Source organism: Trichinella spiralis (assembly GCF_000181795.1).
Source record: "Trichinella spiralis strain ISS 195 chromosome Unknown Scfld1085, whole genome shotgun sequence".
Classification (NCBI taxonomy): Eukaryota; Metazoa; Nematoda; class Enoplea; order Trichinellida; family Trichinellidae; genus Trichinella; species Trichinella spiralis.
In genome coordinates this window covers 95,476-122,067 of record NW_003528024.1, presented here as the reverse complement: position 1 = coordinate 122,067, position 26,592 = coordinate 95,476, and the positions used below count along the sequence as shown (strand labels likewise).

General features: G+C 35.1%; 7 protein-coding genes across 7 annotated transcripts; 4 read left to right on the top strand and 3 right to left on the bottom strand.

The window, feature by feature from the left end:
• The first annotated feature begins 162 nt into the window (after nt 1–162).
• Tsp_10840 (conserved hypothetical protein) lies at nt 163–1,545 on the top strand. The gene is made up of 4 exons (XM_003370183.1): nt 163–317; nt 395–507; nt 1,227–1,432; nt 1,540–1,545. The coding sequence occupies exons 1-4, from the start codon at nt 163–165 to the stop codon at nt 1,543–1,545; spliced, it is 480 nt and encodes a 159-aa protein (XP_003370231.1).
• Nucleotides 1,546–1,808: 263 nt separating this feature from the next.
• Tsp_10839 (putative target of rapamycin complex 2 subunit MAPKAP1) lies at nt 1,809–2,549 on the bottom strand. Its single transcript, XM_003370182.1, has 3 exons — nt 2,369–2,549; nt 2,034–2,302; nt 1,809–1,823 (listed from the first exon to the last, which is right to left on the bottom strand). Exons 1-3 carry the CDS (start codon nt 2,547–2,549, stop codon nt 1,809–1,811), a joined length of 465 nt encoding a protein of 154 aa, XP_003370230.1.
• A 1,479-nt stretch (nt 2,550–4,028) lies between these two features.
• Tsp_10838 (proliferation-associated protein 2G4) lies at nt 4,029–5,748 on the top strand. The gene is made up of 6 exons (XM_003370181.1): nt 4,029–4,238; nt 4,500–4,712; nt 4,774–4,960; nt 5,026–5,113; nt 5,190–5,412; nt 5,482–5,748. Exons 1-6 carry the CDS (start codon nt 4,029–4,031, stop codon nt 5,746–5,748), a joined length of 1,188 nt encoding a protein of 395 aa, XP_003370229.1.
• Nucleotides 5,749–7,662: 1,914 nt separating this feature from the next.
• Tsp_10837 (cytochrome P450 4V2) lies at nt 7,663–9,798 on the top strand. Its single transcript, XM_003370180.1, has 8 exons — nt 7,663–7,825; nt 7,891–8,089; nt 8,154–8,420; nt 8,624–8,750; nt 8,805–9,028; nt 9,177–9,310; nt 9,361–9,540; nt 9,623–9,798. Exons 1-8 carry the CDS (start codon nt 7,663–7,665, stop codon nt 9,796–9,798), a joined length of 1,470 nt encoding a protein of 489 aa, XP_003370228.1.
• Nucleotides 9,799–10,172: 374 nt separating this feature from the next.
• On the bottom strand, nt 10,173–11,624 carry Tsp_10836 (replication factor C subunit 3). The gene is made up of 7 exons (XM_003370179.1): nt 11,534–11,624; nt 11,275–11,480; nt 11,111–11,208; nt 10,866–11,047; nt 10,648–10,784; nt 10,417–10,585; nt 10,173–10,361 (listed from the first exon to the last, which is right to left on the bottom strand). Exons 1-7 carry the CDS (start codon nt 11,618–11,620, stop codon nt 10,173–10,175), a joined length of 1,068 nt encoding a protein of 355 aa, XP_003370227.1. The 5' UTR covers nt 11,621–11,624.
• Nucleotides 11,625–11,970: 346 nt separating this feature from the next.
• On the top strand, nt 11,971–13,287 carry Tsp_10835 (conserved hypothetical protein). The gene is made up of 4 exons (XM_003370178.1): nt 11,971–11,986; nt 12,622–12,665; nt 12,770–12,915; nt 12,972–13,287. The coding sequence occupies exons 1-4, from the start codon at nt 11,971–11,973 to the stop codon at nt 13,285–13,287; spliced, it is 522 nt and encodes a 173-aa protein (XP_003370226.1).
• Nucleotides 13,288–14,035: 748 nt separating this feature from the next.
• Nucleotides 14,036–25,675, bottom strand: Tsp_10834 (putative RIH domain protein). The gene is made up of 50 exons (XM_003370177.1): nt 25,654–25,675; nt 25,432–25,556; nt 25,258–25,362; nt 25,020–25,190; nt 24,783–24,902; nt 24,630–24,713; nt 24,425–24,571; nt 24,258–24,356; nt 23,984–24,168; nt 23,806–23,908; nt 23,577–23,737; nt 23,365–23,506; nt 23,141–23,305; nt 22,907–23,079; nt 22,710–22,829; nt 22,618–22,633; nt 22,314–22,534; nt 22,100–22,252; nt 21,888–22,044; nt 21,682–21,820; nt 21,460–21,602; nt 21,300–21,402; nt 21,191–21,242; nt 20,929–21,127; nt 20,705–20,862; nt 20,479–20,635; nt 20,272–20,400; nt 20,065–20,217; nt 19,806–20,000; nt 19,326–19,718; nt 19,162–19,281; nt 18,940–19,069; nt 18,714–18,919; nt 18,507–18,655; nt 18,313–18,424; nt 17,965–18,249; nt 17,768–17,915; nt 17,396–17,661; nt 17,135–17,332; nt 16,926–17,036; nt 16,751–16,861; nt 16,554–16,676; nt 16,265–16,522; nt 16,008–16,200; nt 15,834–15,960; nt 15,593–15,720; nt 15,403–15,506; nt 15,038–15,272; nt 14,686–14,961; nt 14,036–14,241 (listed from the first exon to the last, which is right to left on the bottom strand). The coding sequence occupies exons 1-50, from the start codon at nt 25,673–25,675 to the stop codon at nt 14,036–14,038; spliced, it is 7,776 nt and encodes a 2,591-aa protein (XP_003370225.1).
• Nucleotides 25,676–26,592: the final 917 nt, after the last annotated feature.

Here is a 26,592-nt window from a genome sequence, read left to right as displayed (position 1 = left end):
GCAACATGCTACAACAAACAATGCTGATCAGGTAAACATTTGTACAGGTAAGACAATCTTTGATAACAAAACTACACTATCCAACAAACGAAAGTTGTTGAACAATGCTGATCCATGCAAATTATTTCTCACATTTTAAAATTAACTACAAGTGATAACAAAATGGCAACAATTGTTTATAATATTAAGCATAAACGCACTTTCGTTGATGCGCGCCCGAATGGCAAACCGAATTTTCTGAATTGGAATTGTAACTGGCCTCCTGAGAGCACTGAGGAAATGAGCTTCGCGAGGAAACGATGGTATACATTTGAGTTGTACTTTGGTTTTCAACTTTTTCGGAATGATTGTTAAAGAACAACTGGATACATCTTAAAATATGGAAATAATGAAGCGGATGTATTAAAAAAAAACAAGAAAAAGCTTTTTCAATATTACGCAATGCGGCCGGAGTGCTAATGCGAAGTGGACGTATTACAATTACGTCAAAAGTATATTCCGCTGAGGGTAAGTTTGACAAAAATGGAGGGAAAAGATTGATATCTTCATCGTTTGATTCCGATACCAAAGCACCTTTTCTAGTACCTAAAAATGAATTTCAGTAAAGTGGAAAAAGAAAAAGCAATAACTTTACTGTTGACCCGCACGCAGAAAAATTTATGACAATTCACCGAACTGAGCGTTGCCTCCAAAGAAACACTTTGTCCTGGTTCGTCAAACTTTTCCAAAGTATAATTCAGCCCTTGAAAAAAGAAAAATGCTCACTTGCAAGCAAACAAGTAGCAATGTTATTTTGCTGCTACTTTTGTGTTTTGGTACATGGCATCTTTCAAAATATTCTGAAACAGCTTTATCTCTGACTGTCTTGAGGCACTGAATTGAACCGCTCACCGGCAGCGTAATGCACTCTCCACAATCGAAGTGACTATAGATAAGCCAAAAAAAATAATTTATTTATTTTTGATCCAACATTTTTATTTACTTACATTAATAACTGTTCAGTGTTTTCTTTACATTCCTCAACTCTTGGTGCAATTGCCATGAATGGAAAATGAAAATGATTTACCCGTTCTGAAGAACTTCTTGCAGGTAAGCCATATTCCACTTCACCCGTATCTTCAGCCACATACAATGCATATCGATTTACATCTTGTCTTAAGCAAAATTAATCAGTTGAAAAAAAAACAATTTTTATCGTCACAATAATTTAAATGTGCATACATCAGCGGGGGATTCCAATTATTTGCAGTATAAATGTAACAGACCAGGCCAATCAAATCGGATACCTTCGCGTTGCCATTCATCACGACATGCACAGGCACCTTTCGCAGTTCACAGTCATCCAAAAAAGGCAAAAATACATCAACTTTTTTTGACGAAGGCTGAGGAGAATACTAAACATGAGAAAAAATTTTCATGCACAAATAACAAAGTAATCTTTGCAAATAATTCTTTTTCTTACAGTTCAGACATAAATAAAATTAATAATCATTTGAATATAATTACAGTTACTAATTTCTTTTTACTAAAATGTTTCAGCTGTAAAAAAAACTTCATATTTCTGCAAATATGCGAAAAAAATTAAAACAATTTTAAAACAAAATTACAATGTGCCTAAAATGATGTTCAAGTTCATAATAAATACAGCATATTCAATTTTCATACTGATAATAACTAATTAAAACAACAAAGCAACTGCATTAGTATTACAGAATATCAACCAAAAAAAATTGTGATTATGATTTTCACTTCATAATAAGAAATAATGAAATACTTTTAAAATTTTAAAGTCACAATTTTATTGGAAACTAAATCAAAATTATCTAAAAATAAATTAGCAGTTGCAAGCAATGTTGACCAAAAATATATTAAAAACAATTCAATGTACAAATTATGCCAAATAAAATGCCTATAAAAAAACTATTTCTCTTTGAAATTATTCTAGTGATAAAACTCAGCACAAATTTGGCGTATAAGCATCGCACATATAAATAAATACAGTGTCATAAGAGAAAATAATTATGAACACTTACACTTTCGTCAAATTTCAAATAATCCAGAAAAGGGTTAAAATTTGACATTTGAGTTTTCTTTATAGCTGCTGAAGCACTGGAATATGTTGGCGAAGTTCTAGTGTCGTTCACAGGAACGGCAACAAATGGACATTTTTCGATAGATGAAGCAGCCTTGGTTGTCGTTGGCGGTTGCCACTGTACAATGGCAATTCTTTTATTCAGTTCTCGCTGCTGACGCATTGCTTCAAGTCTCTGCAATGTGTTCGACCGTCTTCGATGGCGTGATCCTGCGTAAACAAAACGTATTAAAAATATCAATTCAGCTATTATTAAGCCAATTGTATTGTACTCACTGAGCGAAGCATCAACAGTGGAAAAGAACCTGACCTGAGAATCATCAGTACTCGTATTTTCGACGACAGCTGTAGAACAATGTGAACCTGGTTTTGTGGTTTTAATCGGATCGAACAAAACGTCGGCGCATAAGCCGCTATCATCAGTTGTGGAAAAGGTGAAACGAATGAAACTGACCATTTTATCATCCCTGCTCCAGTTGGCCATAAATATCTATGCAGAATGAAAATATTTTCAACAGGGGAAATCTCATCGACTATTTAACGTGGTAAAATTTCGCGCGCTTAAATTAGTAAACAAAATCATAAATACTTTCTGTATTTAAAAATGAAAATCAAGTTAAAATTTTAATACGAACAGAATTTAATTGTTTATATGTGTTTACGTGGAAATTTAATTTAATTATATTGCAAAATTGGTCTGAATTTTAACTATTCAATATGAAAAAATGAAAAAGTCATCAATTATTAGTTCAAATCATGATGCAGTTATTCAAATTTCAATCGCTAGTATAAGTTGGTTTATATGAGTATGAGTATGAGTATGAGTAAACTACTATAAAAATAGTAGAAACATGCACTTAATTCAAAGTAACTTGTGAACGTCTGTCTAGTGCAGCAAAAAGATCTCATGCCATTTCTAAACTCAACAAAAGTATAGACTGAACATGGAACATTTCATTCGTGTTAAAAATTCAAAACGACTTTCAGAAATTCAAATTCATTCGTCGTGTAAATTGAGAGGAAAACCGTTTATTTATGTTTTCATTTCTAAAACTGCATTTCAAAATTATTAGAAATTTAAAAATTCAAATTTCCACAAACTAGGTAAATTGCTTTTGTTCGCAATGCTAATAATCACGATACTGCAAAAGAGCAAAAGCTATCGTTGATATCAGTTGATAACAATTTTAACTTTTTAAAACAATGCAAATAAAGTGAAGAAATACGTAAAAAAATAAACTATTCAAAAGATTCACAGCAGAGTCAACAGACACAAATTGAACATGTAAGTAAATATTGAATTAATTCAAAATTAGCTTATCATCTGTATCTTCGTTATCGCTACAAGTTGTAATGCTTACGACTGAGAGAATAAAAACTAGAATACTATCTGCAACATTTGGCACATATCTAAAATGTGACAGTATTTGTGTTACATTTATATTTCTAAATTGAATTTGCCTATTAATCCAATAATGATTCAATGATAAATGATGTTAAAAGATTATTTTTACTAATTTTTTGAATATTAAACCAGAACAAATGAAAAGAAACAACTTATGCAACGAACGTAAATAAAATAATTATAATATATGTACGTTTAATGGTTAATATTAAATAAATAAATTAAAAATAAATTCATTCGAATGTTCGTTTGATTTAAATCGATCATTCATAGATATTTTGACAATGTTGAATTGAGCGTAAAATTCAAACCTGCATTTTATTAATAAAAAATTACAGTTACATTCCACGAATTGCTTATTTGAATTTAATTGCAACGTCGAATGTTGTTTTTGTGAACTTTTTGTTGACGATTGATTAATATTGAGCGTATTTTTGACCATTCTGCGGTGTACTGCCGAGGTGATTTTAACGACATTTTTCCAGGTAGAGAGAAGATTGTTGTAGAGAGAACGTTTGCAAAAGTTAGAAAATGTCCAGCCACGGTGAGAAGGATAAAAATACCGAAGAGGATCCACTGGAAGATAGCATTGCTCGTGATTCGGTGGTGACAAAGTACAGTGCGGCGGGCAATATCGCCGACGAGGTATTGAAAGAATTGATTGGAAAATGTGTAGAAAATCAATCTGTTAGAGAACTGTGCGAATTTGGCGACAAAAGCATCACAGAACGCGCCGCAAAGGTTCGAATTTTTTTCCACATATATCGTATTTTTTTTCTTTATTCCTACTTTTCTGTGTTTTGAAAATTTATATCTTTTTAATTTTTATAATTTTCTCTCAATTTGCTGTATGTGGCGTAAAGGTTTACGCAAGATGGTGTAAATTTTTGTTGATTCAGCAATTGTTAATTATGATGGTGAATAATGTTGCGTTTTTCTTTAAATTGTAATATATCTTTTTCTATAAAATTACCAATTGTACCTTTTCTTGTATGTTTTAAGGTTTTCAAAAAGAAAAACGTTAAGAAAGGAATTGCATTTCCAACGTGCATTTCAGTGAATCACTGCATCTTCAATTTTTCGCCGTTGAATTCCGAACCAGACGTTGTTCTTGCTGCTGGTGATGTTGTGAAAATCGAGTTGGGTGTTCATGTCGATGGATTCATAGCAATGGTGGCGCACACCGTTGTAGTTAGCGTTGAAAAGGAGGAAAAAGTGGATCTTTTTTGTGGTGGATTTGATGGAAGCTTTGAATTATGCTTTTTTTTCATTTCAGATAAAAGGACGTCGTGCTGATGTAATTTTAGCGGCATATTATTGTTTAGAAGCTGCCGTTCGAATGCTTCGACCGGGTGTGTACAAAAACACCGATTTGATTGATATTATAAACAAAGTTGCAGCCGTATACAATTGCCGCCCCGTCGAAAACATCATGTCATTTTCGTTGAAGCGTAATAAATTAGGTCAGAAGAAATTATTAATTAATTGAATTTCGTTTTCAAAATGTAATGTTGTTGGTTGTTTGAAGATGGACCGAATGAAATTATTCAACATCCGACAGAAAAGAAACCTGTGGAATTTCAAAAACACGAATTCGAAGAACATGAAGTTTATGCGTTGGGTGTGGTCATTAGTACAGGCGATGGTAATTTTTGTGGTCATTCATGTTGTTGTTGTGGAGATGATTTTCAGTTTTCAAGGGAAACCAAAATCGAACGAAGTTCGCACTACAGTTTACAAAAGAAATGAAGATGTGATTTATCAGCTGAAAATGAAAGCTTCCAGAGCGTTCTTTTTCGACTGTGAACGACAGTTCGGTTCCATGGGTTTCACTTTGCGCAATTTTGAAGATGAAAAGAAAGCCAGATTGGGCGTGATCGAATGCGAAAAGCACAACCTGTTGAAGCCGTATCAAGTATCAATACAGTGTTGGTGTTGTCGATCGCTTCTTGTCTTTGAGCGAAATTCTCTTTTTTTTCAATAGGTTTTATACGAGCGTGAAGGGGAATTTGTGGCTTATTTCAAAACCACAGTACTGGTGTTGCCTTCAGGGTTGGTGAAAGTTTGCGGTCTGGGCATTCCGTTGGATCGTTACGAAAGTGAATTTCAAATACAAGACAAAGAACTGCTTCAGCTGATCAACTCTTCGTTGAAGCATCCAAAGAAGAAAAGTAGAAAATCCGAATCCGAAGGGGGCCCACCACAGCAGGCATCTGCAGGCAACGCTGTTCAAGCGTCAAGTGGAAATTGATTGAGAAAGTTGAAATTTTGATGAAAATAATTAATTAATTTTATCATCATCAAACACATCGGACAAAAGAAAAAACAGATACAATTTTGCACTTGACAGAATAAATGAAATAAAAATGCTTGGTATGATGAAGAATGAGTGAATGAATTTTTACAAAATTACATACAACAACGCAAACATTATCATCAGATTATGTCAGTAGGAAAATTTTACCAGCTCGATAAATAAATGTATTTTCTAATTAATCAAATCAAAATTATGTACGCTCTATAAATGAAAATGACACCAAATAAACGACGTAGATTTTACTGATAACAAAGAGAATAAATGAATGATGAATTTCTCATAAACTTTGAACAATTTTCCAATTAAAAATGCGCTGTCATTATTATTCATGGGGGAGGGGAGGGGGAATTGAAAAGATAGGAAATAAATGTTGACAAATGATTGTTCGAAAAGAATATTCACAAAATGATCATTTGCAAACGAAAAATACATAATGTAGATGATATATATGCACCAAACAAGCTAAAGTATAATAAAAGATAGGCAAACAACACAGGGGTGAGCGATGTTTCAGCAATGGTTAGCTAGCTTAAATTTCCCTCATTTCATACGAATCTATCTGTTGGTTGGGAAAAAAAGACAAATATCTCTGTGATTTAGATGCTGCTCTGTGTGTTGAAAATATTAATAATTGGACAAGAACATCAGAAATAAATTCTTGTCGTTAGCAGTAAACAACAATACGTCAGTCACAATTTCATGTGAACATTATTCACTGAACAATAATTGATGTTCAAATGGAACCAACCATTTTTATTCATTCTATTCTTACTTTAGGCTATACAAATTGAAATGTTTGCATACATTACTGATATTGACCTGCTCATCAGACTGTAAATTTTGATGCGTTTGAAAATTTTTCAAAAAGAAAACAGCATATACATTTTTCTGATTGTACACAGATGCATGGGAAATTTTTTTCAAAAAGAAAAAAAAGCCCAAGAAACAATTTCCAACTTACCCATGACTAATAATATATATGAAAATTTACTCTTTATACCTCTGCCAAATTATGCTAAAAGAAGAAGAAGAAATGTTGAGAAATTACAAGGAGAACATAATCCTTTGTTGATGGTATTTCAGTCGCAAACAACAAGCAAACAGGTTCTCATAAAGTTGCAAGCATTCACCTTTCGGCTAGTTGAATTATTTCAAAGTTGGAAAAACTGATACAAAATACATATAATAAAGGGAAATGCAGCACAGTATGCGTGCGTCTAGCGAACACGTCATTTGACCTTACTTTTCCTGTTCATTTCCGTCGTTGTTGTTAAAATTGTGCATTCTGCAACGTGACGTGAAAATAAATATGTCTGTGCCTCAAGTAGAAATCACACGTAGCCCCAAGTAGCACTAAAATCAAAATCAAAATCAAAAAAAACCCATGCATGTATGCAAATGGAACATAGTATAATGCACAGAATTGTGATTTGTGGAGAAAATAGGATGTTATACTGTATCGCACGCAGATGGGTGGTGTGGAAGAAGCGTTTTGTGATCAAATTAATAAAATTGAAATTAGTTGATCAGGTAGAAAATTTGCCCAAATCTGAGCAGGGCGACGACTTTGCTTACGTGATCAAATTGGGTCAAATGATTCCGTGGGCTGGTGGGCAAAAGGCGGTAACCGATTGCCAGGAAAAGGCTAAGGTCATAAATTGATAATGCAATTGGTCAAAATGGTAACCAGTTTGCAGGTTCGTCGAATTCTTATTCAACATTTACCAGTCGATCGGTGCTTTTTTCACTTTTCGACAGTCAGAAGCTTCAACAACAACAACAACAACAAGCCACAATTTGCTGCTTCTCAATCTGCTTTAGCAAAATATCCAAAAAAACACTGGGCAAATGGGGGCTGTAGCCGTTGCGGTCGTCGCGACCGGAATAATCACTGCTTTGATCTGTTGGATGCTGAAATTGAGAAAGTTGACTGCACTGGTTGATCGGTTCCCCGGACCACGTTATTTCCCAATATTAGGAAATATTCCCTATTTCAAAAAAGATCCGACCGGTATGCTCAACTGACAAATTATAGTGAGTGTATGACAATATAGTGAAATTGTCGTCGATTTTCAGAATTTTTCGAACAAACCATCGGCACCGCATACGCTTACAACAATCCGAGAATATTTCGCGTCTGGATGTTCTGGTACCCATTCTTCGTAGTCAGCGGTGCCGAAGAAGCCGAAGTTCTGCTCAGCAGTACAAAACACATCAACAAAGGCATGGAATATCGCATGCTTCATCCTTGGATGGGTCTCGGATTGTTGACCAGGTCTTTTGAATTGCCCAATTGTATATTCGTACCAAATTATAATTTTTCTCTATCGTCCATTCAGTGACGCATTCAAGTGGAGACCAAGGCGCAAACTGCTCACACCATCCTTCCATTATGACATTTTGAAAGATTTCATCGAAGTTTTCAATCAGCAGTCCAAAATCATGCTCAAAAAGCTCAGCGACAACTTGGATATCAGCAACGAAGGCTTCAACATGTACCAATACATCACACTGTGCGCTTTGGACATCATCTGCGAAACGGCCATGGGAAGACACGTGAACGCGCAAAAAAACTCCGACTCAGATTACGTACGAGCAATATACAAGTAAGCAATTCCACGTATCACTAATTTGTGAAAAGCGAAAACCTTCTCATCTTAGCTGACGTTGAAAATTTTGAAATTCAGACCTTGACCAAATCTTTCATCCTGATATATAAAAATAACACTGAACGAGAATAAGATGAAAATAATAATAGATAAAAAAAATTCAATTTTCGAAAGTTGTTATTAATTGAAATGATTTGCAGATTGAACCGAATCATACACGAACGACAAAAGAAACCTCACCTCTGGCCGAATATTATATTTCGTTTGTTTGGAGAAGGAAAAGAACAAGAAGAGTGTTTGAAAATTTTACATTCCTTCACGTGGAAAGTAACTGATAGATAAATAAATAAATAAATAGATAAATAATTTCCTATTATGCAGGTAATTCAAGAACGTCGAGAGGAAGTGAAACAACTGGGCGGATGGGCAAAAGTGCTCGATCGTCAAATGACCGATTTCGAAATGACTAGCCAAAAGCGAAGATTAGCTTTTTTGGATCTACTTTTGCAAATTGCCGAACAAGGAAAGCTAACAGATCAAGATATACGCGAAGAAGTGGACACGTTCATGTTCGAAGTAAATCAGAAAAAATTACAGATTCAATTGTAAGGACGGGTGTGTTGAGGTTGGATTTTTGCTTTCTTACTAGGGCCACGATACAACCTCAGCAGGCATGAACTGGGCCCTTCATTTGTTGGGATGCAACCCGGCCATACAAGCCAAAGTGCACGAAGAGTTGGATTCGATTTTCAGTGACGACGACCGAGATGCCACTTTTGAAGATGTAAAAAATATGACTTACCTGGAATGTTGTCTGAAAGAAGCGCTTCGACTTTTTCCATCCGTTCCATTGTTCGCTCGCTTCATCAACGAAGATTTTGACATCGGTATGCACAGCACAAAAACAACCAACTAGTATTGTACCAACTGCTTTCAGGTGGACTGACAATTCCAAGCGGCAGTGAAGTAATAGTCAGCCCGTACGGGGTGCACCGGGATCCAAGACACTGGCCGGATCCAGAAATATTCGACCCGGATCGTTTTCTACCAAAAAATGCCAATGGTCGTCATCCGTTTGCCTATTTGCCATTTTCAGCCGGATCTAGAAATTGCATAGGTAAATTAATAGAGTGGGATCATTTTGATGAATTTTTTTCAATATAAAAAAAGAAAATGAATAATATGCTGTTTCTTACAAGGCCAACGTTTCGCGTTGATGGAAGAGAAAGTGGTCGTCTCTTGGATTCTGCGTTATTTCGAAGTCACGTCTGTGCAACGACGGGATCAAATTTTCCCCAAAGCTGAACTGATCATTCGCCCAACGGAAACTATTCTGATCAAACTGAAACGAAGACAGCCATTATCGTTCGCTTGAACGACAAAAACGCAAACAATTTCAACATCGTGTCTAATAATTATTATTAATTTTCAATGTAACAATTATAAACAGTTCCATCTTTCGAACAATACAGATCATTTGTGAATTTGAAATAAAAAAAATTGGTGACGCAATAAACAACAAAAACGTAAAAAAATTATACAAACCTCCATTAATACCATTCATGGACCTTAATTTATTCGTGTCTTCTCGTGATTGTTCGTGTACAAATGAATTGGCAATAATTATGATAATTTATTCATTCATGGTATAAATTTGTTTTACAAATAATCAAATGCAAAAGCAGAAAAATCGTTTCAGTTCAGAAATTATTGTTCACCTAAAAAGTAATTCAATTCACACGTTTGTGATTAATTTAAATCAACTGCAGTCACTTCCAAGAAATGCTTATAAAGTGACATGAATTTAGCAACGAAAGATTCCAAATGATAAATAACTTTGCTGCCCATTGTCATTTGATATTCAAATTTCGCTGCAACCGAAGTGACTTCAGCTTTGATTGATGCATCACATGAATGCAACAATTCAAAGTACAGCGACTAAAAATATTCACATTGTTCCCTGTCATCTCTACTTATAATATATCAATTATACCTTGAAAATCAATGAAGCAGGAATGCAGTGAACGATCAGTTCGTACAAGCGTCCACGAACTTGCAGCAACATTTTCGGAGTTTGTTCACGCAAAATCATCGAAGCAGTCTCTTTCATGCAAATTTCCCAATCTGGTTCAATTACTGGATTTTCGGATAAATAATTTCTCCTCAAAATGATGCTCAAATTAAACAAGAAATTGGAAATTTCATTTTCACCTTTATAACATACTCGTTTGAAATGACAGATTCAGCGGATAAAAGAGCTCGTCGAAGATTTCCATCAGCTTTTTGTACAATTTCTTGGATCAGTTCTGCACTCAGGCGACAGTTTTCCAATTTCAAAACACGTTGCAAAATTTCAGTAATCTTAATTAATTGTTTTCATAAAGGACAATTATTAATAACCATCAAATGTTGTTGTTAAAAACCAAAAATTAAAAAAAATACCTCTTCATCCGTTGGTGCTGGTACACGTATTGGTAAACATCGACTCTGAATTGGTTGTATAACTTTGCTAGTCGACTGGCAGCAGAGAATTATTCGACAGGAAGAACTGTACTTTTCCATTGTCCTTCTCAAAGCATGCTGCGCTTCACGAGTCAGTTTATCCACTTCAGTCAGAACAATAACTTAAAATGCAACGTCTGAACGAAACAAAACAAACGAAAAATAAAATTCTCTCTCATCCCAACCTTTGAAAGCTCTTTGTGTACGACTTTCAAGCTGCTGCGTTTGGGCCATATGCTTAATAACATCTTGAATGACCACACGGTCGTATATTGCAACATCGCTGAAAATAATTTCTCTACTTCTTTACAGAAAACAAAATTAATTCGATCAAACTATTATTACTGACCTAGGATTCAGCTGAATATGATAATTGCTGCTGACTAACGCTATTTCCACCTTCTTCCCAGAAGGGGTTTCGATGCTTTTATGCTCAAGCCTTATCTTTTCCACACCAGCACCGTACAATTCACGTAAAGTGCACCAAATACGAGTTTTCTTTCCTGCGCCGGACGGACCATAAAATAACAAATGAGGAAAATCACCTTGAGCAACCTGAAAAAAATCTATACGCTATTGCTGTCGAAATTTGAAAATTTTTTACTTACTAAATATTTCAGGCGAACTGAAAGAGATTTATGATAAGACAACTGAGATAGTTGCTTCGGTCGATGCTTGTCTACCCAAAGAAGCATTTTTCAAGTCAAATTTACAATTTACCGTATCAAAATAGGACCAATTTCAAACACACATGTACCGCAATTAAACAGTAGCTAGGCGGGAAATACAGTAAAATTTTGTGCGTGAAGGTACTTGTGATATAGTACGTTTCTTAATAATTTTTTTTCAGATCTCACAATGTAATTAAAAAATTTTTTTCAATAAAAATATTACTTTATTCATTATTCGGAAGATTTGACATAATTAGCTGCTAATTTTATTATTTGCCTTCAACAATTTGGTGCTGTTGCATTTCGTTCAAATTTAGCTGCACCAACTTGAGTATCTTCAAAAAAGAAGAAAATTCGTTGATAATGCGTTTGAAATGATCTCGTTAAATGGTTATTTCAGATTTCTTCTATTCAGATTTTGACATCGCGTGATCAAATCATAACCTGGGCATTTTCAAAATAACAAACTTATAAAATAAAATATAAACATATAAAATAAAAAATTTCTCGTTTTCCCAATATTTTTTAAAATAGCGGATAAGTATACTGTAGAATCATTAGTAAAAAGTTGGTAATGCGGATAGTCTAATTTATTTTATGCTCAATTGCATTGAAATTTCATAAATCTTGAAGTTTAATTATTAATTAAATGTCTATGAATAAATTATTTAACACTTATTTTCCAAGTATATTGTATAATTTGTGCACGTTGAGTTATCTCATATTATTTTGCAGTTAAATGGACTCAGAAAAACCTATAAAAAATAAAATAAATTGCAAAAAATCAATTCAAAACATTATAAATAGTCTGTATATTTAGTAATGAGTGTTTAGAGTAGTATTAAAAATCTAGGTCACGCTCGATTTCAAATTTCAAAAATGCTGTATAGACATTTTATGGATAAAAATGTATCGGAAATATTAAAATAATTAATAAGAAATACAGGTTTTTCAATTTCGTGTTAAAAGAAGAATTATGTTATGTATACAAAAAAGTAATATATTTATACTTGAAAATATTTCAGAATGTTGTAAGTCAGCCATTGGTAATCATTGCCGTCGGTCGTTGGTATATTGCGTAACTTGGTTTCGGTTGATTGTGATTTCTCGATATAATAATTTGTTTTGAATAGGTTTTTGCAATTTTGAACATGATTTTTGATATTATTTTAGTACGTGATGTCTTGTCCGTTCAAAATTGGAAATTTATTTCCACCGGTGAACAAAAACACCATTGTGAAGCATTACGTTCCGTGTTTTGGGCTGCTGTGCAATTACGCATTCGCTGCAGAAGTGATGAATCCAGGCATTCTGCCAAGGTATGTTTTCAAATTGAAAATATTCGTGAAGATTTATTTTTTAATTGTAATTTCAGGGTTCATGATTTGTCGGATCCGTTTTTGAAAAACGGACTATTGCTGGGCACCGGAGTAGGACTGGCCTGCTACTTTTGGACACGTGAACATCTCAAGGGGATGGAACTTCCTCGTCGATGTGTCATCACCAGCTACGGAGCGTCTGTTTTCAGTTTGAGTTCGGTGCTGTTGCTGTCTCTTGCAAAAGCGGCGTTTCCGGATTGTGTGGCCGTTCGTGCTATACTGGGTTTAATAATACCAACGGTGATGATTCTGGTCGGGAAATGTTATACGACTTATTTGGACCGCTTAGTATCCGGTAAACGTAGTGACTGATTCAAAGCACCGACTGGTGTTATGGTGAAAATATTTAGCTGGAAATAAACATTAAAATAGTAATTGTTTTCGTTTGAATGATGAAAATATTTTTAATCATAACATGCCATAACAGCACCATCTTTGAAAATTAATTTCACAACTAGAATATTATTGACAACAAACAAGCGCAAAAACGCCACACACTAAAGCACTTTTGTCAATTGTAAGGCAGAAAATGAACGCATCACAGGATAGGATAATAGGTTTTGGAAAAAAGGCGACAAGGCACAGTGAAAGAGAAAAGCAATGAAGAGAAGGGCGGTAGTGTTCTTTTCTTTCAATTCTTCGTTAACTTTTTCATTTTCGGTCGTGCAATAATTACGGCAAACGCAATTGGGCTTGTTTGTTGATTAGCGAGAGGAGGGGAATGAATGTTGGCTGTTTGTCATTTGGAACGACTCAGCTTCAAAACCATCTGAAAACATGGTGCCAAATCAAACAGATGCAAATGCAGTAATAAAAAAACAAACAAACAAAAGCAACGCTTTTCCCAACCTGTTTCAGCTCGTCAATCCGAGCAGCCAAGTTCGATATTTCTTCTTGACGTTCACAAATCATCCTCTGCAAAATTTTCACTTCAGTCTGTTCACTGTCGCCTTCTTGAATCGCCAGCTTCATTGTGCGCATTCTTGGAAACCAATCGACATTTCCTTCCTGGGCGCAATAAAATGAACCGAATTATTATTAATCACAACAAAAACAATAATTAATTGTCTGTTAATGTCCAGCATTGTCTGTTGTCTGCTCGTACCTTTATCATTTCGTATACGTAACTCTCAGGACCGGTGAATTCTGTCGAACTTTTAGTATTAAGTAAAACGTAAAAATAAAAATAATTCCAAATGTTGTGGTCATTTTTGATATGCTCGTCGAACGAGACGGGCTTGTTTTCAAAATGCGATCGTTCCAAGCCTAATTTAAATTGTGAACAACATTTTAAAAAAGTAAAAAATAATTCAACTGCAATTGTAACTTGCATTCAGAATTTATCACATTTTGAATATTTTTTCGCTTCCTTAATTACAAGTGAAATTTAAACATGATTATCTATAAGTACTGTAATTCCACTGATTTGCATACGTTGACTATCAACTTAATTGATGCATAATTTTCAAGCGACTCATACATTGCATGTTAAACAACACAATTACGTGTATCAGACAACAGAAAATGTAAACAGAATCAATTGTAATAATATAAATTTGCATTCAAAAGACATAACCGTCGAGTCGCTTAGGTACTGTAAAAGCAAGGATTGAATCCTGCTTTTCGATTACTGTTCAAAGATAAATTGTCGAATGTAGAAGTGGATTGGAATTTTTTGTCACTGTTAATTGCACTAGAAAAACAACATACCACATATGAAGCAAGTATTTCGTATAATTTCTTCGTTTTCTTGTTTTTCATTTCTGAGATCGGCGAACGTGTCGATTATAACACCGAAGATCAAGTTGAGCACGATGACAATTAAGATAAAGTAAAAGCTCAAATCGTACAAGATTCGCATGTAAAACAGCGGCTCTTGCGGATGTGGCTTTCTCAACACGTCCCCAATACCTCCACCAGAACTCAAGCCCCATCTCAGTACGGCCAGAATGCATGTGCGCAGAGATTCACAAAATGGAACTTTTACTGAAATCATATTGAAAAAATGAATCAGACAGACAAACAAACAATAAATAAACACAAGTAGTACAAATGTGGTTACCCGGTTCGCCTGGAACATTGGTCGTTTCAGTGCAGTTTTCGGATTGTGCACAAGTTTGGTCGTTTGGCTCGACTTCGATCCAAAAATCGTTGGAAAAGAGCACAAATCCGACCATTGAAAACGTATACACCAAAATCACGGCCAAAATGCCAGTCAAAGCAATTGAACGCCAATTTCTGGTTACCGATCGAATAACATTGCAAAGGGTCTCTTCGTGGAGAACGATGTCGAAAAGCTTGAACAATAAGAATAGTGGTGCAGTTTTGGAAGAAGACAAATATTCTAACACAGCAAACATACGTACCAAAAAGCAGTAGAAAAATTCATGAACAAACAAACCACAAAGACACAGAAGTAAATAGAACATATTGTAGACAACATTTGAATTGGACAAAAAGCTGGCCAGGGTCAATTTCATCGGACCGTAGCTTCCAATTATGCCGACAGTGTGAACAATGTTGTTGGCGATCTGTATAATTTGAAAAAGTAGCAACAAATTTTTCATTATTATTCACATGGAGAAGAAAATAAATTTAAAACTATTCGATGTCGAACCTGAAGCAATCCGAATAAGTAGCTGGCGACGGTTACACCGAACAGGGATACGCAAGAAGAAGCCACAAAAGTACTGGTTACCGCCACTGCGGTCCACGTGGGCGCCGTAAACGTGTACGTGGTCGTCGCTAACAGACAAAGCAAATAGAAACCACTGATTTCTGTATTAATTGCGGCTATAAAGGGAGGAGGAGACATTGAATTAGGAAAAATATAAATTTGTCCACAATTGACCACCAACCTACCTCCAAATGCCGAATCGAATGGATAAAACAGGGCAACGAGAAAGTTGAGAATCATAGCAAAAATAAAAGACATGCGCATCCAAATTGGTACTGATCTGCTACACTTGTACAGCCATGGTTTATCTGAAATGATATCTCAGGTATTAATTGGTGATTTGTTGTTTTTGTACCTCGCAATTTTTGTTGCCAAACAATTTCATTGTACAATGTGTCGAAGTTGGCGAAAAATTCAGGAACTTTCGAACCTTGCAAATCTCGTTCAGTTTTCAAAAAGACCCTCTCTTTGGTTTCTTCGGTTAAAAATTTACATACATGGGGAACTGGAAAAATGATCAACTCCAACGATCGGTCACTGCGAACAACCTAGAAGTGGAAAATGCGAATCAAATGTATATATATATGTCTTATTGAGAAACCAAACCAAAACCTCAATATGTGCTGTGTGATCAGTGTAAAATTGAAGCGCACTGCGTGAAATTTCGTCGCGAGCATTGCTCGGCTTGAGCATGCTGTTCAACTTTGGATAATATTTGGAAAGTTGATGGGCCAAAATGTAAATATTATGCCCAACTTCTGACGGCGATACTTCACAATAGCCATCATTTTCTTCTACTGGATTGCCGTTGATGTCAGTTTTCGTTTCAAATACAATTTTTGGAGTATCAAATTGCGAAGCAATCTTTTCCTATTAATTATAATTATCATAATAATCATACAATTGCATACTTTTGTTGTTGTGGTTGCTGGGCAGTAAAAGACACTATACTTCTACTTACAGCATATCCAGAATGATTAAAAGATATTTCTGGCAATTTGAACACGTCCGTAATAGCGCTAACCTATTGAAAAATCAAAGTACAATAAACAGATAAAATATATAATGTTCTTCATAATTGTTAATTGATAATATTACTAGCTGTTCAGCTCCTCCTGCCATGCGAGCCATATTTCGCAAAATACGCTCAGCGTTATCGCAATCGTTTCTCGATTCTAAAATTGCCAAAAGCAATTTCGACGCGTTGCTCTGTAAATAATAGATAATGATAAAATATTTTTTTATTAAAATAAATGAATAACCGTTCGAGAACCTTAATTTCTAAAGCAAGTTGTATATTTTTCTCCGCTAAAGGCATTATTTCATTCAGCACCAACGAAATTATTATATCTAGACCATTCGATTCATGCATGGCGATTGCATTCTAAAAATAAAAGTACTGCTGTTGTCGAGTGTTATTTTTAGTGAAAAATCAATACTTTATATTAAAATTTATTTTTAAACAGACTGATTATTGATCACCTGATTTTCATGACAAGGACCTTGACAATATTCGGTCAACGAAATCAACGCCTGGTTAACGAGAGATACGTTGTGCTCATTGATCTCGTGCAAAAGTCCCAAACTGCCACTAGTGCTTCCGCAAATGGTGTCCAGAAACATCAACGTTTCCGTGACCATGTTGTAATTTGTACGATTTTCTTGACAACGTAGAAAATTCTATAAACGAGAATTGAAACGGCATACAGCAATGAGCTGTTAAAGTCGGGTATGATTTTTTACTTGCAAAGCTGGATTGTGATTTTCACAAAGCAATTGCAGTAGGCGCAAAATTGGTTCCATGATGGTCACTTCGGCTGGAAGAAGAAAATCGGCATCCACTTTGTCCTGTTCACGCCAACATCGCTCGGTTCTGATATCACTGGATTCACTTCCGCCCACCCAGTCGTCATCTGACCACAGCTTAAGTTGGTCTTGAATTTTTCGAATCGCCTCATCGTGTGCTTGACCAACGGCAGATGTTTGGGAGCTGCCGCTCATGAATGAACCTGATCAATGAATGAATGAATGAATCAATAAAATGAAATACAATAAAACTGCAATATGCTTTTTTTGTCTGTGATTTTTTGCTTTGCTTATTGAACTTGCTTTTACGACTGGTCATTCGTGAACCACCGATTCGATCCCGTCGACTCAAAATCGAACTGCGCAGCTTGTTCTGTGCTCGCTGCATTTTTTCATTGAACACACGGAAAAAATTCTCACCGACGCCACCGCTAGTCAAACATTCCAAAAAAGAATTCTACAAAAATTAAATTTAAATTTAAATTAAATAAAAATTCAACGTGAACCTGAACAACTCGATTGCCGCCTTCTAGAAGAGTTTTGCCCAATTCGACAGCGGCAATGAAAATATTCTCCGATGAACAGTGAACAATCAAGTCGATCACAAGCTTGCTAGCACCGGCAGCATTCAATGAACACTGCACGCTGGTGATATTCTGGGGTAAAATTTTTTTCAACATTGTCGTCCATCTTTCCTGATCATCATCTTTGAAAGATTTCGCTTTGCCACTTCTACCTGGTCCGTGTATGCCCAGATATTGCAACAGCAGATCTTTTCGAGAATTCATCGTCTGAATAATTACGACACTACTTATATATTTATCAATTTATTGAATCGTATAATTCATGCGTACCGATGTGTCTAAATCTTGTTCTGCTGGAATCATACTTCGGATCGTGTCCAACAATTTAATGCACAACTGCTCGTTCTTGTCATAAGCCAAAAGACGACAGTGCTTGATCAACCTTAACAGCAAAAGTTGGTTTTTTTCTTTGCATTTTTCATAAAAATTTCTTCGAATACATTTCGATATCAAAAATTACTCACTTGGTCACGAATTCACCATCGCTGTATCGTTTCATATTAGACTGCGTATCGTAAAATGTCAAATCTGGATAGTGGAGTACGTCGACTGCGACCATAGTTTCAGCACGAGCCATGGGACCGAAAAGATCTTCCATTCGACAGACAATCTCCTGAACAAAGAACATCAAATAATAAATAAGCAAACAAATTCCATTTTGCAAAGTGTACATGAAAGCAGTCGACAATATTGTGGAAATCATGGCCTTTGCGTGTCATGTGAGCTGCCTGGGTGACAAAATATTTTGCCTTTTTCAACTTTGTCCATTTGCTGCTCTTGCCTTCCTTGCGCATGATCATGTCCACTGTGACGGCTAGTCGTTGATCATGAGCTCCAATCCAACAGAAACACGGAAACGAAAATAAATAAATTATCGCTAAACTTTTTTTCCATTACCAAATTTGCACATCGTTTCCACACAGTTTATTAAATTTGATTTGTAAATAGCGTTCTGCCTTCGAAGCCAGTCAATGCTTTGCAACCGACCAAGAGCTTCAAGCAAACGTCCAAAAATTCCATTCTCATGCTATAAAAAGCGTGCATGCATAGCAATAAATAAATATTACAAAATATATCAAGCAGATATTCCAAAAACAAAATACTGCTTCGGGTGCTTACCTTCGGATCTGAAAAACACTGAGCACAGGGTTGCTCGAAAAAACAAATCAACAATTTAGTCACAGTCAGACAAATGTAACGCTCCACGGAGCCGTTAATTGACGGTCCTCGTTCGTAGAGCTGAAACAACGATCAATTTCATGAAATTTAAATAAGTATTAAACAAGCAACAGCAGCACCTGCTCGACGTCGTCTAAAACGTTGGCAAGAATTTGCGCCATGCAATCGTCACAGTACATGTCTTTCATGTCGGCATCAGTGTCGATGTAGCAATGGAGCAAAAATTGCAAATAAACTTCCTTAATTTCATAAAAGCACTGCTCATCAGTGATCACCCGGACGATGTGCTCGAGTGGAATGTGCGAGGCGCATTGCAATTCAGTGGTCACGTTCTTGCCAACAGTGCACAAAGCTAACAGACGAACCAATTCAATGTGATAACGCAGAGGATTGCACAAGTCCGACAAATCCACACTCTGCTTCATCAACGACATCATCGCCTCAAAACCAGCACTATCGGTATAAAATAAACATACATCTTCTGAAGATGTAGATATCTGAAATTAGTTGAAAAAAAAACTTTAGTTCATCGTATAATAATATAGTTGCATGCCGTTTGTAAAAATGTAAAATGCACGTACAACTTGAGAAATTTTCTCTTGAGTCAAAGAAATTGTTCGTTCTTCAGGAATCAAAGTTTGCAAAAATTGGAGAAAAATTGCATTTCGACCTTTAGACTCGATCAAATGCACCACATGCTGAATCAACTGATCACTAACATTGGCACAGAGTTCTCTATTTCCCCGGAAAATTGCGCACAACGTTTCAATATCCCTGGGCTATTGCATCAAATTAGAAAAATAAAAATTAATAAATTCATCATAACAAATGATAAAAAAACACCTCTTCAATGGCAAGATAGTCGCACTTGCTTGCGTCGGTGTTGAGCGAAAGGCGTTGGTGCAACAGACGCTGATTTTCCTCGTTGTCATTGCAAAAGCCGCACAAAAACTGATGCGCCAAATCGAACAATTTTGGCATTTCAGAGTCTATTTTCTGCAAACAATTGATCAGTTTATCAAATTATGTATGCAAATTTCTTGTTTCTACCTTATCAAAAGGAATAGATAAAAATTCAATCACAACTTCATAAACGCGCATGTTGCGCAATAATTGCTGATTTCTCCCATCCGGACGTCGTTCATCTGCGTAGCAAAGCTTCACCCAGTTGTTCAAAATCTACAAAGAAACAAAAGTAATGTTAATAACTTTAAGAAATTACGAAAATATTTCTTTTTTTCACAAAGCACACAGTACGTCGCTTAGCAATTTTCTGCAATGCTCACTGCTCATCGGATATTTGCAGTTTAATTCTTTGAAAAGCTTCATCATATTTTTCTTCTCTTCTTCAACATTGATCAGCTCTACGAGATCATTATCATAACGTTGTAACGGTTCATCTTCTGTACTTTTTCTAAAATAAAAGAAAATATTCAGCTTTCAACAAATAAAAATACAATTATTAATTATAACAGTGATTAACTTGTCATTTGTTATTGGAAACAACGATCTCTTCTGTGAACCAGTCTTTGCACTGTAAACCCACAGTTCACTCTTTTCTACCAGATTCTTCATCAACAGCAAATCCCGATGCACCTGTTGGTAATTTTGTACATCCATCTGAGATACCAACAATTGTAACTAAATTTCAAATCAACAAATACATATATGTAACATATGTGATATGAAATTAATAATATTCAAAACCTGCTTCAGTGCTTGTACAAGTTCGTTTCTTTGATTGAAGCTTTGATAAAAGACGCTCAAACCAAGGCTGATCAACGGCGGATAATCAGAAAGCATTAGCTGAAGCAAAATACGAAGCAACTGTTTGCCATTTTCTCTGCCCAGTTCAAGTCTACAGTTGAAATCTTCTTTTTCCACGTCCACTTCCACACAATGACTTCTGAACCAAATTTCAATTCAATTAATCAACATCACAGCAACACTTTTTTATTTGCTAACATACTTCGAATAAAACACTTCATGAGCAAACTGAGTAATTTTCAAATCGTCCAAATCTAATAAAAATAAATCACAATAAAAATTATTGTACAAAAAATATTATACAAATGTACCTTCATAAAAACCAACATCGCCTGTATCACTGGATGCGTATTCTTTCTTGATCAGCGACAACAAATAAGTGATACGATAATCCAAACGAACATTGAGCACATACTATAAAAAAAGACATAGTAATAATTTTACATATTTTAATTTTTCAAATGAGCTTACTTGCAAAATTTCAACAATGGTTAATTTTGTTTTCAAATTCACCGTTTTTCCATCTTCGTGATCAGAGGGCTGTTTCTCACTTTCAATAAAACTGCTCACTTCCATTTTCATATTTTCTTCTGTTCGATTGGGAACAACGGCTCCTAGGAGGAAAAGAGATAACGCAAAATAATAAATCACCTCTCAGCAAAAAATGCAGCATGTTGCGCCGATAACAATTACCAACTACTGCGCCATTGGAAACTCCTTCCATATCCAAACTACAGTTGTCCAAAATATCTAGCAAATCCTGCGCTAAGACCAACAACTCAGGCAAGCTGTAAAAACCAAATTTTACCAACGCATGTGCCAAATTTACAATCTGAAATGAATGGATAAAAAAGAAAGAATAATAATAACGTTGAGCACACACAAGTAATCGAAGTAACCTCTAATGTGAATACGTTCTGAGCTTTGTGTGAAAATTTCGCCGTTTTCACGTGGCGAAGATATTCTTCCACGTACGTGAGAAGACCTGTGAAACGACTGCGAGCAAACAGACGCCGTTGCTTTTGATTGAATGAATAAATCTCTTCATTAGTATACCTGAAATGTATTGAAAGAAATTACAAGGAGAAAAAAATATGCACATGAAATTCACTTTTCAACTGATACAGTTTCTGGTATTTCTTTCCAAAGACGTGCATATCGGACTGGCATTACTTCTTGCAAATCCGTAATTACATGCAAATGCAGCATCAGTCGAGCAAAATTGGCACGCAAATCATACGGCAACCTCTCATTGACCATGCATCTGAAACAACAATTGAAAACAATAACTTTTGATAATTGAAATAATTAAAAAATGCATTCACCTCAAAATTACACTGATCGGTAATTCTTGGGATAAATTTAGTAGATGTTTGTTCGCTGGCGGGTCGATGGCCAAAAACTGCCGATCCAAGCACATGTGCGAAAACAAATCCAACTGATGCTTGTAATAGTTCACTATACGTTCAGCTTCGGGTGAATTCATCGTTTCGTATGCTAATTTCTCCAACTCTTCTGATTCATCGTTGAGCCAACCGATGAAAACCTGAAAATAAATCCAAATAAAAACACACATAAGCAAAACTGAACTGTTTCATTGTGGTTCTTCTTTTCACGTTGCCAGCTAACCTGATCGCCGAACATCCTAAACAAGAAAAAAAATTAATAATTATTGAAAAGCAGCTTTCTTTTTTCCTTTTCATTAAAACTATTGTACTCACCTTGTTTCTAGAAGAATATCTCGATTGGCGTCGTTCAGTACTAATAGACAAATCAGCTCTTGAATTTTCTTGTTTGCTTCATTCTTGCAAACACATAACAAAGTTAAATAATCCAAAAATCTAATAAATAAATAAATAAATAATAATAAAAAAAATAATAATAGTAACAATAAGTGTAAAAATGAAAGCAACAGTACCGTCCTTCTCGATTTTGACGCACCAGTTCGATAAATTTTTCAATATGAGTTTTTTCCACATGAGTTTCCAAAAGTTTAGCATTGTCGTGCAATACAGCTGTAATGGTATCCTCCGCCATCAAACCGTGACCAATCTGATGCTGAATATCAATAAATCGCTCAGCAATGTAAACCTTGAACAATAATAGTATTTCACTGGTTTTCAAAGCGCACCATTTGAACACATTAAATTACTTGATTTCGACGATACGATTGTTGGGAAAATCGCAAAACAGTATACATCAGTTGAAACATTCGTTTAAAGGATTCATTTCCCGGCTTACTGAGCACCGAAGGATTTTCAAAAAGAGGTCGCTGATCTTTACGAGACTCAAACGGTGCTCGAAGCAAATCAAAAATCTCAAAATAAATAAATAAACAAACAAATAAATAAATAAATTGACAAAAAGTAAATTTACTTGTGCTAGCACTTTCTGCTCTCGAAGTAACTTTTGCCGATTTCGATTCACTTTGTTGGGTTTAATTTTCAGCGGATCTTCCAAGTGATTTTTTGCATTGGTCACAAAATAAATCAACTCTGCTAATAATTCCATGATCATGCTAAAAATTATTGAATCAATAATAATAATAATAATAATATAGCAAAAAAGCAACAACAAGAAAAAGTCACCCTTTCTCTTTCATGACATTCAGACCATGTCTGATGCGTTGCAAAAAATCAGCCAACGCTTTGCAAGCGTCGTTGGCAAAATCCAAATCTCGAACCTCTCCCGGCATCACTGACAAAATGGCAAACGCTTCTTTGTCCTCCTTCCAGTTTGAGCAACCCAGCTAGAAAGTGATTCATCATTATTAGTATAGCAGGATATATAAAGGAATGCTTGAAAAATTGCATTCACTTTAAGCATAACACTTTCATCCCCTTTCTCTGGATCGCATCTTGTAGTAGTACTGTGAACCCAGTTTTTCGTTTGAACATGCTTGAGTCGAATGTACGATTGCCTATCAATGTAATATGCACAATATTTACGATGCGATTTTGTGAAAATTTGTAAAAAAAAGTAAAGTATGAAATACCTTGGAATATATGCGTCCATTTTTGTTAAAGTGGTCGGATCAAGCTGAAACAGCGTAGCAGGATCCCTGGGAGATGCAGGTATCACCGATACTAAACTATAAGTAGGTTCGATGCTGGAAGACTTGCTGGACTTTTTTTTAAATTCTTTGCTCATTGGAAATGGTTTTTTCTTCGACTGTTCATCCTTAAGCAATTTTCATCTTCAACTTACTGCATTATTAAAATACCACCTCTCTTTGGAAAGAATAAAAAAAATTATTTTTTGTCAATTACTTCCAAAACAGCTAAATACATGTCTGTTGCTAAGTGCTTAAAACGGAACGTGCTGCTCCATTTCGCAGCACCACTTTTGTGTGGTTCTTGCTGAATGACCTCAAATGAAATACAAATATTACAATAATAATATATGTGTAAAAAAATTAATTTTTCAAATTCCATACTTCTACTTCCCAAAGAGCTTTGGATGATGTAGCTTCTAAGGCTTGGTCCCGCTTTGTTACTCTTAAAAATACAGTTTGCACACCATTTCGGGAGTCCTGAGTCAAAAATTTTTGTTGCTCAGCATGGAAAAGGCGTACGACGTCACCCTTTTGAAGAAAAAATAATAAATTCACACAAATACAAAAGTCATTTCAAATATTTTACCCCTTTAAGAACATCCGGCAAATTTTCTCTGTATTCCAAAAATAGCAACACTTGCCAACATGTTTGATCATTTAAACAGTTCACCTGTTGATTTTTTATAGAATACATATTTTTTGCTTATTTTTCAAAAAAATAAATAACACATTTTCTCACCTCCTTGCTTTCACTGTCCTCAGCTAAGGACAAACTGCTAACGTGCAATTGATGTTTTTGACTGCCAAGAATTTGAGCAACGTAATAAGGCACCAAACAAATTCTATCTCCCGCAACAACCTATTTGAAAAAACGAAACAATTGCAAATGCATTATTAATTATAATTGTGCACAGCTATAGAATAATAATAATAATAATAATAATAATAATAATAAATTGGTTGTGATAATTGAAACCTCTTTACTCACATTGTCACCCAAAGAACGAAGCTTGTAGAATGGTTCAACCGTGAACCAGGACCCGTCATTGCCTTGCGCATCCAACGTCACCTTCATCGCGTTGCGATCCACTCTGGCTGGTTCTTTTTTATTGACCGTCAAAAATTTGTTGCTCTTCACATGAAGCAACTGAGATGGTTCAGGTACAACTTTCCCGTCAAATATAGGAGAACCAAAATTTCAAATTTCCACTCACCTGCAACGTAGTGCCGTATTGGACAATTTGACCGACCGTTTTTTCAAATTCGAGCTGATTTTGTTCTCGTTCTTTTTCCGCAGCATCCTCAACACGGAAATTAAACTGTATTAATTTTGAATAGAACAAACTTGCTGGAAGTGTAATTTAAATTTCTGAATAAATTGTCTCCACCTTAAGACGCATCATCATGTCCAATGTCATCGAGCTCATTCCGTTTGTCTGCCTGGTTCGCTCTTCTGCCCAGAGCTGCTTTTGCGCAGCGTACCGTCGTACGGGACATATTTTGAAAATACAATCTGCAGGCACGCAAAAAGAAAAAATAAATATAAAATGCAAAAAATATTGTTTCAAGTTGAGAAATTTTTCAAATTCAAATTGTAAAATAATTCAAACGATCAACGGGCAGTTTTACCATAGGAAATTGCAAACTCTGAGTATACTGTATTTTTTTAATTTTCCGCCCACGCAAATGGTGAAAAATGTATTTTGTGGTATAATAAAAAGAAAAAACTGTTACACACGTAAAGTGAAAATAAACTTGATTAGTATTATCATAAAATTGTTGTTATTACTTGACTGAAAAAAAATTTTTTTTGAAATACAAAAGTATGAATTTCGTTCAGCATTGTTCAGATAGATAAGAATCTGTGCTGAGCGGCCAATTGAAACACCAAACGAACACGTGTAAAACACAAAAAAAATAAAATCTATCAAAGATGCACGCTTTCAAGCTTTGTCCAAAAGAAAAAGAAAGAAAACATAAGCAAGTTGCCAACGTGATGATGATGATGCATTGCACAGTTGAAAAAGCAGACACAACAAAACAGAAATAAAAATAATAAAAAAATTAAAATACCTCGGAATTTTTTCGGCGGATTTTCAGGCGTTCCAAATGCTGGTCGTACGACGCAACGATCATCGACCAGGCTGAAATTGAAAATTATCCGAGTTTTTATTTTGAAATAAAAAAAAACAGTTAATGACAATCAAGTTCATATCTGCGTGAAAATAGAACAATTTTTTTTCAATAATGAAATCATATTTTAGAAAAAAACATGTTTATTTTTTATATTCTGGTTGGTCATTCATCAAGAAAAGTTACTAGATGTTAACACAAATGTAATTTCATGTCGTGACACGGTTTTGTGAAAAATTCTTAAACGCTACTGTGCATTGATGTGAAATGTAAAAACGGTTGTTCACCTAGATTGTGAGATTGTTAATTACCAAGTGATCGTTAAAAAAAGAAAGAAAAAAATCAAATCGTTATTAAAATTGGAACTTTGCAACAACGGTGGTATTTTTATTGCCACGACAACACAATTCACTGCC